Genomic DNA, 14433 nt, shown 5'->3' with positions numbered 1-14433 from the left:
TGCGCTCCCTTTCACACTTGATTCTGTCTTGGGTGATGGGGACGTTGGTGTGACTAATAAATTGATAAATTTCCTGAGAGAGACCAGATTACTCAGAGAGTTGTGATTTATTTTATGAACTTGGTTGTGGTTTCCTTATTATGTGTATATGTGTATGTATGTATATGTATGTGTATATATATGTATGTATGTATATGTATGTGTATATATATATATATATATATATATATATATATATATATATATATATATATATATATATATATATATATATATATATATATATATATATATATATATATATATATATATATATATATATATATATATATATATATATATATATATTTTAATATAGGGATATGGTTTTTGTACATATGTAAATATGTCAATACACTTTTATAGATTTGTGAACCGCAGGAGGAGGTTACATTTATATAAATGTGTATTATTTTTTCTTTTGTTCAGGACCAGTAAATTAAAATTTGTGTTTGTTCTTTTTATGTATTTTTTTTTTTTTACATAAATTTGATTATTTTGTAGTGCGAAATGATGAAGTGCGAAGGAGAACTGGAGTTGTTCGGGAGATGGCTGGTAGAGTTGAGCAGAGGGTGTTGCAATGGTTTGGACATATGGAGAGAATGGATAATGAGCGATTGGTGAAAAAGATAACTAGATCTGATGTGAGAGGTGTAAGGCTGAGAGGAAGACCACGAATAGGATGGATGGACAGTGTGAAGAGAGCGCTGGATGCGAGAGGGATGTCTGTTGAGCAAGGAAGAGTGGCTGTGCGTGACAGAAATAAATGGAGAGAAATTGTGAATGAATAAGTGATGACGCAGCCCTGAGGGGATATTCTCCCGCATTTGGTCTGATCAGCTAGTCAGGTCAGGTGCGGGTAAGGGGATGGGTCTGTTATGATGTGGCAGGGGTAAACCAGTTCTGCTGTCGGGCCCTGCTGCGGATGTCACTGATTGCATTGCCCAGTTGACCCTTGTGCGGTGTGGTGCGGTGAGGATCTGTCCGTTCTCCCCTTTGGGGCTAAGATGCAAATGAATGTGTTTGAATGGATGAGTAAATGGAGAGTGAGTCGTCCTGTCTCGGCTACCTCCCTTTCCTTGGGGGAAGCAGCCTAGGTATATGGATAGATAGATAGATAGTATAGTAATGAGTCTACATGTGATGTATAGATGGAAGTATTTGTCCAGGTACTATCCATGTATACTGATGTATTCCTTATTACTTATTGTTTCATAATCATGAATAATAACTTAATATTGGTATGAAATAGATGCAAATATTTCATATCATTATTTTGGCTTTCATGATTATTGATTCTTGCTGGCCTAATGCCCCTTCAGGGTGATGGCAAAAAAAAAAAAAAAAAAAAAAAAGTATCAGAAAATCTGCAGAAGAGAAAGGGTGATCAGAAAGATGAAAGTGCTCTCTGATAGATGAATAAGAGGGTTTAGAGAGGAACCTTCCAGTCCTAGTGGATTCAACTTGGTGATCCTAAAAATTCGGTGGAGTAGCCAGCGTGAGGTCGACCCCACGTATCTAGCAGAACAGCTAGAACATGAAAAAAAAATATATATATATATATATATATATATATATATATATATATATATATATATATATATATGTAGATATATATGTAGATATGGATATATGGATATGGATATATGGATATGGATATATGGATATGTATATATGGATATGTATATATGGATATGTATATATGGATATGTATATATGGATATGTATATATGGATATGTATATATGGATATGTATATTTGGATACGTATATATATATATATATATATATATATATATATATATATATATATATATATATATATATATATAAAGTCTTTTTTATCCGAAATTCTTTTAACCGTAATATGCCATTAACCGTAAGTTTTACTAAACCGCTCTCATTTCGATTAACCGCAGAAATCTGAAGTCTATCCGAAAATTCAAACTCCCCGGGCTTGTTTCGCGCCAATAGCGGTGGTTTACGGTTGCTCTGTCTCTCATCATCCCACCGCCACCCAGCATATCCCTTGCTAGCGAGTTGCTCACTCCGTCACCTGCATCCACCATCTCGGAAGATTTGGATGATGTGGGAGGTGATGTGGATGATGTGGAAATGATTGAATAATGAAACAGAAATAATGAAAAGACAATTAGGTTTAAGACTGTTTTTGTTCGAAATGCTTTGTGAATTACGTCATTGTTTTGGTGAAGGTTTATTAAAGTTTATTTGAGTGAAGATTTATTTAAGTTTACAGTTTCTTTACAGTTACAATAGGCCAGTAACATACATACACTCAACCCCGTGCTATCGCGCCTAATTGGTTACAGGAAACGCGCGTTATAGCTGAATTTGCGATAGCTAAACTGAAGAATCAATGGGAAAATGTCTAATTGATTTTTCGGTGGCCCATTTTTCTAACTTTTAACCACTTTATGCCTACGATTTCCAGCCAATCTCTCCTCCGACATGAAATAGAGCATTATTATATTAATAATAACATTATAATGAAAAAATAAACAGGATAAAAGGCCATCAAACTTACTTTTTTAAGGATTAACCCGCGGCTTCCCGTTGACGTGAATTAACATCCACACGTTTTGTCACTGCCAATCCTGTCAATGTACATAAACGCGAATCAATTGCAAGGTCCCTAATTTGCACAATTTTCAATTTTCGCGAGTGATTTTTGGTACGTATACACGGGACACCTTTCTCTACTAGATGCCAGGCAGGGACAATGCCTTACCCAGCATGACCTCCCCCCCCCCTGCACGCCCTTGTCTCAGCAAATCACCTGTTATCAGTGACCTGGCCAGTAAAGCCATGTCATGCCACGGTACGAAATTCAGGGTCAGAGTGATTCCTGAATCGATGACAATGTGAAGGACAAACTTTACATAGCATTAGAGGAAGAAACAGTCAGAAATGATGATCAGGTAATGTCGCAAAAAAAGGTCAGGTATGGTGATGAGTTAGTGAGTGAAACAATGCTTATAATGCCTATATTACTGTTTGAAAACGAATATACTCTCATACTACATATAAATTCGTACCAAGTAAATAAATAAATACCGTTCATGAATGGTGTGAAATAGTTACCCTCCCATAGAACTCGTTTTCTTTGGTGCCAGGCTGTTAGATAACCCTGTCAGGTAAGGAGGTACTGGTACCTGGATTGAGTATTTTAAACCTCAGGTGAGCGATTTTTCTATGAATTTTCGATGTTTTTCACCAAAAGCGAAGGTTTGAGCTAAAAAAAAAAAAAAATCCAAAAATGGTCGGGATTGGGTGGAGTCAGTGGTGGAAAAGTGGTTGGGATGGGGCGGGTTAAGGAAGGCTTGGGTGGTTTGAAGGGTTCCAAGGCTTGGGAGTGGCTTAGTTGCCGCCAGCGCCCTCACACGTCTGACTCTCTCTCCTCAAAATATTTTTTCTCCTCTGGTCCAGGTTGTCCAAGAAAGCATCATAGTCAAAGCCCTCGTAGTCTGCCTCTTGGCTGGAAGGGCCTGGCTGTGGTTCCTGGCCAGGCGTGGGCTGAGGTTGAGGGGCCGGTTCAGGTGTAGGTTCAGGGACTGGGTGCTGACGAAAATAATCTGTGATTCGACGCTGGTGTACGGCATTCATGTAGGCATGGTACTTGTCCTCATAACCTTCAAGGGCTTTATTAATGTAGGATGTACGCTGTTCGCTGTTGATAGGGGTATCTTGCTCTAGAATGTGACGTATCTGGCCACTCAACTCAATCAAAGTCTTAATGTCCTTCATACTCAGCCCCTCCTTAACATTCCTGCATCCACCTCTTCTCCTAGGCTATCCTCAGCTTCCTGAGCATCTTCTAGTAGAATATCTTCAGCAGTAACTGGTGCTGGTCGTAACATATCTCGTATCTCGTCGCCAGTTGTGCCCTCAAACCCACAGCCAGCAATACCTCTCGCCTCCTCAGCTGCAGCCTCCAGCTCTGCCTCCACTGACTGGGGCTCGCCTGGTACCTTAACCTGCCTGTCCTCAGATAAATCCTCCATGATGTTATGCCATGCGTGATTTATTGTTGTTGGGGTAATGTTATCCCAACATTCGACCACCAAATCAATCGTCTGCTTTGTCGTAAAGCTCTTCCAATATTTTAACACCTTTTGTTCTGATTCGGTGTCTGCAGCTGTGGCCTCAGCCTCATCTCCCTCACTGTCAACCAGATTTTGTATGAATGAGGTGTCCTTAGTAGCCTGCCGCATCAATCGAAATTGTTGCCTAGAATATGCACTTCACCACAGAGATAACCTCTTGATCTAGAGGCTGAATGAGAGAGGTAGTGTTGGGCGGCAGGAACTCCACACTCACATTCGGGTTTTCTGACCTCAGAAGAGGTGAATGGCCAGGTGCATTGTCTAATAAGAGCAATATGTTGAATCTAATATTGTTGGTCTTGCAAAACTCCTCAACATCGCTGAGAAAACATTCTTTAAACCAGTCGAGGGATAGTTTGGCCGACACGTATCCTTTCTTAGACGACAACCAGTGCACATTAAGATTTTTAATGTTATATCCAGTGTAAGCTCTTGGTTTTTTTGCTCGGTGGACAACTGTAGGCTTGAGGCGGCAGGTACCAGATGCATTCATTGCAAATAAAAGGGTAAATCTCTCTTTTATTTCCTTCTTCCCATGCACTCTAGCAGGCTTGGAAGTTATGAACGTGCGACGGGGCATTGCTTTCCAATAAAAATTTCTCATCCATATTGAAGATTTGACTGGGGGTATATTGGCCAGCTTCAATGATTTTCCTGAGTGATTCCAGGTACATACGCGCAGCAATCTTTGTCACCACTTGCAGCCTCACCACTTATTTTAACATTTGTCACTTTATGCCTCGTCAAAAACCTATCCACCCACCCCTTTGAAGCGAGAAACACTGGTGGGGTTTCAATTCGAAGTTTCTCAGCCACACCTTGATAGATCTCTTTGGCTGTCTCCATGATTTCTTTAGTGTCCACAGCTAAGTTTCGCCTTGCCTGTCTCTCTAGATATCGACTTAATAACTGTTCTGTCTTCAGGAGCACTATGTTTGAACATCTTGCATCTGAGGCAGCAGCTGAAGGAGCAAGTTTCATGTGTTTCTCAATATATTCATTCTTTAAATAAATACCTCTCACAGTAGACTCATTCACTCCAAACTTTTTTGCTACTCCTCTCTTTGTCTCACCACCATCAATAAGCTTGCAGATTTCTAGTTTCTGGGCATATGTCAGGTTTATTCGTGGCTTTACCTCCCTTGAGCTTCCCGCCAGCTTCCGCTCGGCGATGGTGGGTGGTTTTTTGTGCGGTCTGTCAGCCACAAAAAAAAGTGTAAGGAATTCCTCTTTCACTGTTGGAGGAGAGCTAACACGCATTAACTGAAGTGGCAGGGCGGTTGGGGAGCATCAGCCAATCACCAGCGGGGATGCTCTGTGACATAGGAGGATGAGTCGCACCAATCCGATGCGGTGTTCACAACCCAGGCAATTCAAACTCGATGCGTGATAGCGGTCTTGGGGTGAGTGATAACATGTATGGTTGTGCATTTTATGTGTGCATGATAGCAGATAACCGCGATAGCTGAACGCGCGATAGCAGGGGGTTGAGTGTAGTTACTACAGTGTATTAAGTGTTTTGGTGATGGTTGAGTGGCTTTAGGGGTGCTGGTGGTGGTGGTGGTGGGCTACACATCGCCAGAAATGGGTGATGGATGAGTACAGTACTGTTCCCTTGTATCCTACATATTATTACAATACCTTATATCCGAAAAAATCGATTAAACGAAACTTTGAAAGTCCCTGGATTTTCGAATAGAAGAGACTCCACTCTATACTGTATATATATATATATATATATATATATATATATATATATATATATATATATATATATATATATATATATATATATATATGTAAAGAAAAATATGTGGATATGGATATCCAAACCATAGGGGAAAAAAGGGGTGTACTGAGAAAGTGGCTGATGTGTACCTTGAAAAATAAGGAAATATAATATTTCAACACCATTGGTGAGACTAAAAACGAGAGAGAGAGAGAGAACACCGGTGGGAGATGGGATGAGGCTCGGGGAGGTCAAGGCCATTTCCACAGGGCATGTGATGGTAAGGGTTTTATATATATATATATATATATATATATATATATATATATATATATATATATATATATATATATATATATATATATATAATTTTTAATTAGTATATTTATTTTTTTATTGACTCAGACTCTCCTAGTCATAACAATATAACATAGAATATAACATGTATTGGAACAGTATGGTTGGAGTTAGAATACTCCCGTGGCTACTCGCAACATTCACCGTTCATCGCGACTGGCAGGTGACTGACCCGGGAGACGGTGAGAAGGGGTTGACATATGCCACTGTGACCAACAATCTGTCCCACTTTCGGAAGTAGGTCCGGGCCAGATGTGGGTGTATCGCATGTACTCAGTAATGTCCAGATATGTGTGTTTCGAAGCTTATGGGTTAAATATAGTAAAAGTTTTTGAATCATGATGGGACCAAGTTATATCACATCAGCGAATTTTTTTTTGTGCCAATTTTGGTACGAGTTGAATGTTTAGGTTCGGCTGCCACACACACACACACACACACACACACACACACACACACACACACACACGGCTGCTGCTATAGTATATTAGAAGTTTAATTATCCTCCCACAGCTTTTAGCATTGTACAGTAGTTATATTTTCCCTCATAAAATTTGATCCTCATGATCGGAAATACATCATCCCAACAACCATTTTTTTTTTTTTTGTTAGCTTCCGTTTCAAATATTTAGTTTGGGAACTGCTACTCTTGAAATAAGTCGTGATCAATACAATAAATATGTTGAGTTATGAAAACGACTTGTGAGCCTTCTCACGAATTATTTATCATAGTATTTATATTGTGGTAAAGGTTAATCTTTTTTAAAATATATCCCGACCTACATTATTTACAGTTCATCATTATACTTTACAAAAACACATTTCAGGAAGTGGAGTTTACTCCGGGACCAGTTTTCATGGATATAACCAGAAGCCAGTGGACAGACTTCTCTCCATTTGTGTTTATAGGAAAGTATCTAATTCTCGCTAACCGTGGTAGACCTGAGGTGGACCCGTGGGGCTTCCTGCTGCCTTTTACACCAAAGGTTTGGGTGGCTGTGATGACAGCACTGTTGGCAGTATGCATTGTGATGCTGCTTCTGCCTTTCTGCCTTCCCATTCATATCCCAAGCATGAAAGATACCAACACTTTCAACTGTGTGCGAGTTCTTTTCCAAGAAGGTAACTAGTGTTTGCCATGTTGCAGTTGCCACTGAGTAATTTTAGACAAACTTTGGAGGGACTCTGAGAGATCAGATTATGTGTGAACGGCTGAGTTAATGTAGGCAGCATCCAGGCTTATTAGCTTCCGAACTAGTAAATTTTTCTCTGTGACAATACCAAAAGAGCCATTTGTTTCGCCCACATACTTTCATGATGCTCAACCACTGTCTTGTGTTAGATGATACTTAAATTCATAGATATAAATATACCTAGATGCCGGATGACACTACTTTAGATACGACTATGCGACCGCCATCTTGGAGCGGTCGAGGCAGGCTATGTTGTGTTCCAGCCATTGGGCAAAGTTTACCACTGTTTACCTAGAAATGTCGCAACACTGTGCTGCTTTTGGGTGTAAAAATCGTCGAAATATAGAAACAAGACAACAGGGAATAACTTTCCACAAGCAAGTTGCTTTAAAGACTAGTTTTTGTGTGATAATTTGACGTCGGCATGACTGCATCACTGATGACAATGTCAATAATGTCCATGTGTCTGCTGTCCCACGGCCAGTGGCATGTGAAATTATTACTTTATAATCTTAAAACTGATGCAATATTATTTGCCTTCTTGATTTTCGTCTGTGTAAAGTATCATGGAAGACTGAAAAAAAAAAAGAAACAGCATAAGCATTTGAAAGGCAATGGAGGCTGTCCATTCCAAGAAATGACCGAATACATTGTCAGAATATATTGTTGTTCAGCTGTCACAGTGTCCTTATTAATATTATAATATGTATTTAAGGCCAAGCACAATGATTCTGTTTCATTTATCCCCATGAAGGTATTATTTTACAAGTTGCCAATATGTGGTTCAGGGATATTACCACCATAAACGGATAGTATGATACCTAACTCTAAGGTAAGCATTCCGCTGCAGCAGGTTAGGTTAGGTTAGGTTAGGTTAAGTATTGTCAATTTGTAAAAATTTACCCCCATGAGTACGTTTAAGTATTTGGGTAGTGTGATGAGTAAGGATGGAGGTTTGGAGGGTGAAGTGCTTGAAAGGGTACAGCAGGGAAGAAAGGTTGCTGGTTCCTTGAAAGCAGTGATAAGAAACAGGGAAGTGAGCATGGAAGTGAAAAAGTTACTACATGACAGTATTGTGATACCAACTCTAACGTACGGAAGTGAAGCTTGGACATTGTTGGAAGGACACAAGTCAAGAGTGAGAGCAGTGGAAATGAGTTATTTAAGAGGAGCCTGTGGAGTCACGTGGAGAGACAGGCTGACGAATGAGGATATAAAGGAGCATTGTGGTGTGGATGTGGATGTGATAGGAAGCGTTATGAGGAACACACTGAGGTGGTTTGGCCATGTGGAGAGGATGGAGGGTGAAAGACTGACGAAGAGAGTGTATGTGAGTGAGGTGGAGGGGGGAAGAGGGAGGGGGAGGCCGAGGATGAGATGGAGGGATGGGGTGGAGAGGTATATGAGAGAGGGGGGTGTGAGTTGGGAGCAGGGCAGTGAAATGGCGGGGGACAGGGCGACTTGGAGGCGATTTGTTTGTGGCCACCCCAAACGGGATTGAGGCGTCTGGCAATAGATAGATAGATAGATAGAATTAGATTCCCACAGAGTAATACTTTTACTACAAAAAAAAAAAAAATCCATCCATCATCCAATCCTACATTGCCCCATGAGGAGCGTAGGAGCCCGGGGCTAGGCAGTTGGTCCTGACATTTAAGACGAGAGTGACCAGCCTCACTCATCCCTGAGTGGCATTACATGAGCAACGAACCCCAACTACCCTTGGATATAAACCTTCACCGGCTTAATCCGATTGGAGCGCAACAATTACCCACTAAACCACCAGGCGCCAAAATATGGTTATATGGTTACCACCCAGCGCAGTAAAAGGATTCCTGGCGTACAGGTAACCATTTGGCATGTCACTCAGTGTAGAGTCACCCACAGGCACAAGGAAGAGGAAAGAATGACGGAAAAAAAGACAGAACAGAGAGTGTAAAGTCACCCGTAGGCAGAAGAACAAGGAAACAATGAAGGAAAGAAAGACAGAAGAGGATGGAAAGAAAGAAGGATGGAGGGAAGGAAAGGGCAGACACCTGAGAGCAGCACTACATCGAGTGAGTGGATGGTGAGCGTCTCCACCTACCGCAAAAACTGTAGATAATAAATTGTATGCAGTTAAACTTAAAATAATGGAAATTATTCATGCCTTTTATCTAAATAGATTTCCTGGAGATCCTTATGCATTGTTTTTTCTGTTGATGTGTAATCCAATGTGTAAATATTTTGCCTTATGCTTTGTATTTCCTATTGGTGTAATTCTGTGTAATTATTTTGCCTTATGCACTGTATTTTCTATTGATGTGTAATTCTATGTGTAATTTTTTTGCATTTTGCATTATATTATCTATTGATGTGTAAGTATATGTGTATTTTTTTCCTTTATGTTTTGTATTTTCTATTCATGTGTAATTTTTTTTTTCTTTGCGCATTGTAACAGTGAAACAGCTTAAAATGTATTTTTTTATTACCTGTGACTTGTAAGCCCTCTTTCCATTTTTCGTTCTTCCTCTTGTCTTTCTTTCCTTCTTTCTTTCCTCTCCCTTCTGTGTACGGGTGGCTCTAACACTGAGTCACAAGCCAAATGGTTTCTTGTATACCTGTGAGAGTTTACCTAAGTGATATAAGGTAAACTCTACATGTGTGAAAATTAATTTTCATCAGTTACCAGCTAGGTCCTAATGGTTTTAAGTTTTAAAGTTAATAAGACATGGACTATACGCAAGGTCAAGTGCAGAACATAATTCTTCAGTTATTCTTTTATGACAGAAATAATAGCCCTACAGAGGCTTAGATCTATTTGGTAGTCTAAACACTAGCTATACGGCTATGATATAGCCATTATTGTGAAAATCCGATTATATACTATCGTTATATAATTTTCTCTTCTTTAAGCCTAAGTTTAACAAAATCTGGCAAGAATTGGCAAAGTTATATTCATTTTCACAGTCTGAATTCACTCTAAAACAAGCGTCACTACTACACGCTGGACCGTTCCAAGATGGCGGCCACGCAGACATATCGGCGCTGTACTGAAGAATGGGCGATGCGGCATCTAGTTATATTTGTATCTATGTTTAGATTCATCTCACTAATGGCACCTAATTGTAACATCAACTTCTATTTCACCAAAGCGCCCAGAAACATGCCATCAAAAATTTTGGTAATCCATATCTTTTGATTGACTAAGTTTTGCTTTCCAGATATAAAAAGAACTAAGAGTCGATGGTGGTGGGATCGTGTGATGCTAGGGGTGTGGATGCTGATGATGGTGGTGCTGACACAGAGTTACGTCGGCAACCTCATGTCCCTTCTGGCAGTCAGATACATAGACCAACCCTATCAGAGACTTGAGGACGTCCTTGACAACTCTGATGTTGGGATAATTGTTGTTCCAAACACTTTGATCATTAAATATATTGAAGTGAGTGGTTGTTTCTTCAGGATAATAAAAAATTAAGAGTATCTAATTGGCTGTCTATAATGCGATGCTTTGATATGCTATTAGTTAATTATGGCGTCAAAAATTAATACTTATACCTTTTTGCCTAAAATGACGGTTAAACTATTCATGAAATTCATATCATAATAAGAGGCTGCCCTAAGGTTCAGGCAATTTCTGTCTTTATAAAACATTTTTTTGTATGCACAGTTTCTCAAACCCTAAAAAGCACCGAATTAATTTATGAGTAGGATCTATGATTTTGGTAGGTAATTAAGTTCCTGATGCTATTTTCATTCATTAACTCATGGGTCATCGGCTATTTTCATATGTTTGATAACCAAAATTTTCTGCCAGACATTTACACATCCGTTTTTTTCAAATTAGTAAAAACTCGTGTTTCCAAATCCCATAACCTTACATCGCAAAGTCGAAAATTTTTGACTGAGTTATTCGTTTCAGACTGCCACGTCAGGTCCACTCCATGAACTTCGAAAACTGATTGGGACGAAACGAGTCGCCTACAATAAGTTCTTCCAGTTAGCCAACAGCATGCAGACCGCCGTGCGCGCTGCCACTCACGTTATTTTTGACCTCAATATCAACTACGTCAACTTGTTGCCCAAAAGCTTTTCTCTCACAGGTTGTAATATGATTGCTATAGTTACTGAATTTATGTATGTTTAATATATTTCCAATTATCTGTATTTTAGAATGTATCATTGTATCGTAGCAGTACCAAGCTAACAACATGTTAATATTTAATTGCTGTCATTATAAAACAGCATGAACACGCACGCACGCACGCAGGCACGCGCACGCGCGCGCGCACACACGCGCACACACACACACACACACACACACACACACACACACACACACACACACACACACACACACACACACACACACACACACACACAAGCTGTTGCTGAACTGGTTATATCACGTTAAACATGTAATATAAACCTAACTTCTGTTAAGATTTTCCTCTGCTGAGTAAAAAAAGTCAGGTTATATATGTTAACAGACTTGTTCCTTTGAATCTGAGAGGATCATAAGGCAAATACCTACTACGCATTGAATAATTCACAAGGTTGAGCTATGAGAACTCCCCTCTCCTTCTCAGTCATCTGTCATCAGTTATAATAAATTGAATCTTATTAGGACTACTATGCCTGACAAACTACTTAATTAATGACCATATAGAGGGTGAAAATAAGAACATTTACGTCTAAATGGCTCTCTTATTAAAATAAACTATATGCATATGGCTAGAGATGTCAAGCTGTTCCAACTCATCTTAATATAATTTCCACTCGTAATTAGTAATGCCAGGTTACAAAGAAAGACACTGACACTGAAGGATATAAATAAAATGAAGAATTCGGGGACATACGACTGTCGACAAGAGGCAAGGTGGTAATTGACTAAAAACGATTGTTAGGTAAATGTAAAACACTGCCTGGCATTTCAAAATAACAAGCATCTTGTGAGTGTGTAAAAGGAACGCTTCAGTAGATTTTTAATAGTATTTCTACGCTTTTGTATTGATAATATCTAGTAATTCTTTTTGCAGGTAGTTGTGATTTTTACCTTTCACAAAGCGTCTATGCAACCAACCCTCTGGCCATGGTGACTCAGAAGAACAGTCTCTTCTTACCGAGGATAAATAAGTTGTAAGTGTCTCAGTTTAGTGAAATAAGCAATAATTTACTACAGTTGACAATTGTTGCAGTATAATTCTTTTTAAAAATAAAAATAAAAACAAAACAAATATAATCTGGTGCGTTTCACAGGTCTTTTGGGTATATGATAGGTTTACATATATACATACATACATACCCTGAGATGTCTTGGAAGAACAGACGAGAGAACGGTATTTCACCTTTCATTTTTCTTAGTGAGTTATCCTTCACATACAGACACATATGTGTCTCTTCTTGTGGTTAGATCCTACACATTGGTGGAATCAGGGCTGTACGATAAATGGGTGAAGTACTCAGAACACAACTCCAGTATGTGCAAGAACCCACCCAGGATCATCACCGTCACCACCATTCTCTCACTCACCAGTCTTTGGGTAAGCCATGATAGTAACTTCCTTCATAACTGAAAATAGGATCGATTTACCTCACTGTACCTTTTCTCCCCCTCAGTCTCATATTGCCTTTTTACATTACACGCAAACGGTTATATTCGGTTCACGAGAGATTTTTTTGTTTTTTATAAGGGGGCTGAACGTAGCTTTCATTAACCCTTTTAGTACGAAAGTAAGGTAAAAAAAAAATAAATAAATAAATAAAATACTTCATTGGAGTTAAGTGGTGAAAAAGAAGGTTGTATGTAATCGAGTAATGAGCATCTTTTAATATCTCTTAGGTAAATATGGACTGTCACATTTAATTATGCATGTGGGTATTTCGGAAAAAAAATAAAAGACCACAGTAAAACCTGCCACTTATAATTACAAATCTAGCTCCGTACTTTTGACACTGTCCCCCCCCCCCCATTTTCCTATGGTATATTGTGGGATCATAGTGAACTTGACTTTATATCTGGTACATTGAAATAGCCTATGTTGAAGTGTTAGGGCAGTTGTCGGTGGGTGATGGTGAGGTACACGAGTTATGGACAAAGTTTTTGAATCTTCACATCGTCCTCCGAGAACTAGTCTATACTGATATTGTCTGAGTGTAAGAGTAGATTAAACGTCAAGGCTATACAAGATTATGGGACAGCAGAAAATAATTCAATCCCTGCCGTTGCCTCATGATCAGTTCGAAATAAATAGTTGTTTTAATAGGTCTTTTATAGACACGTGTGTGTGACGTAAGAACTGACTATGCATGTAAAAGGGGTACTATTAGTTTAGTGCATTAATGGAAGAATTACTGCCCTACATCCCGCGTTATCCATTTTCAGGGCATGTTTTCGATGCTTGGGTATGGATTCACAGTGGCTGTGGTGGTGCTGGTGATGGAGATGGTGTGTGGTGGAGCCAGGTGGGGCCAGAAGGGACAGGTGGCCACCTAAGAAACACACCACTATCACCATCACTGACCTCACACATCACCGTTGCTCACAAGGCTCTTCACATGAATTACTTACTTCACTTTAAGTGTGATAAGGAGAGCAGTGCATACTAAATGAATGAATAAATAATTTAGAATTATATATAGAAATAAACAAATGGCAAAGTATAAGAGTTGCTTCCAGTATCACTCATTGCAGTGTATTCTCATGGTTATCACTATTACAGTTTCTGTAAGGATGTATATGAATACATTTTAGAAGTTGGTTCGATTTTTTTTTTTTCATAATCCACTGCCTATGGAGTAAACTTAGTGACCTAAGTATACACGTCCAGCAACATTATATTCTGCATGATAGTATCTTCTACTATTGTGGGTAGGGCTATGTAGTTACACTTGTCTCTGTCTCTCCAGGGAATTATAGGACACTAATGGGAGGATCATCATGAAAATATGTGGACATGTCCCCAGTAACTCAGTTGATCTATTTGTTTTAGTTGATCTGTCTAGTTGAA

The 14433-nt window shown here is 39.1% G+C and overlaps 2 protein-coding genes across 2 annotated transcripts in view; both read left to right on the top strand.

The window, feature by feature from the left end:
- The window catches only part of LOC145390955 (glutamate receptor ionotropic, delta-2-like), a 40034-nt gene extending 32656 nt beyond the window's left edge, over window positions 1-7378 (top strand). Inside the window, exon 6 of the mRNA XM_080265692.1 lies at window positions 7076-7378. Within this exon, the coding sequence (XP_080121818.1) occupies window positions 7076-7378 (303 nt within the window). The remainder of the gene's footprint in view (window positions 1-7075) is intronic.
- A 4057-nt stretch (window positions 7379-11435) lies between these two features.
- LOC145390954 (uncharacterized) lies at window positions 11436-13919 on the top strand. The gene is made up of 4 exons (XM_080265691.1): window positions 11436-11526; window positions 12463-12562; window positions 12837-12966; window positions 13809-13919. The coding sequence occupies exons 1-4, from the start codon at window positions 11436-11438 to the stop codon at window positions 13917-13919; spliced, it is 432 nt and encodes a 143-aa protein (XP_080121817.1).
- Window positions 13920-14433: the final 514 nt, after the last annotated feature.

The sequence above is a fragment of the Coenobita brevimanus genome, chromosome 16 (genome assembly GCF_032717465.1).
Source record: "Coenobita brevimanus isolate Jiangsu-jjx chromosome 16, ASM3271746v2, whole genome shotgun sequence".
Taxonomy (NCBI): Eukaryota; Metazoa; Arthropoda; class Malacostraca; order Decapoda; family Coenobitidae; genus Coenobita; species Coenobita brevimanus.
The sequence above is the reverse complement of the archived record's forward strand: the minus strand, read 5'-3'. Positions and strand labels throughout refer to the sequence as shown.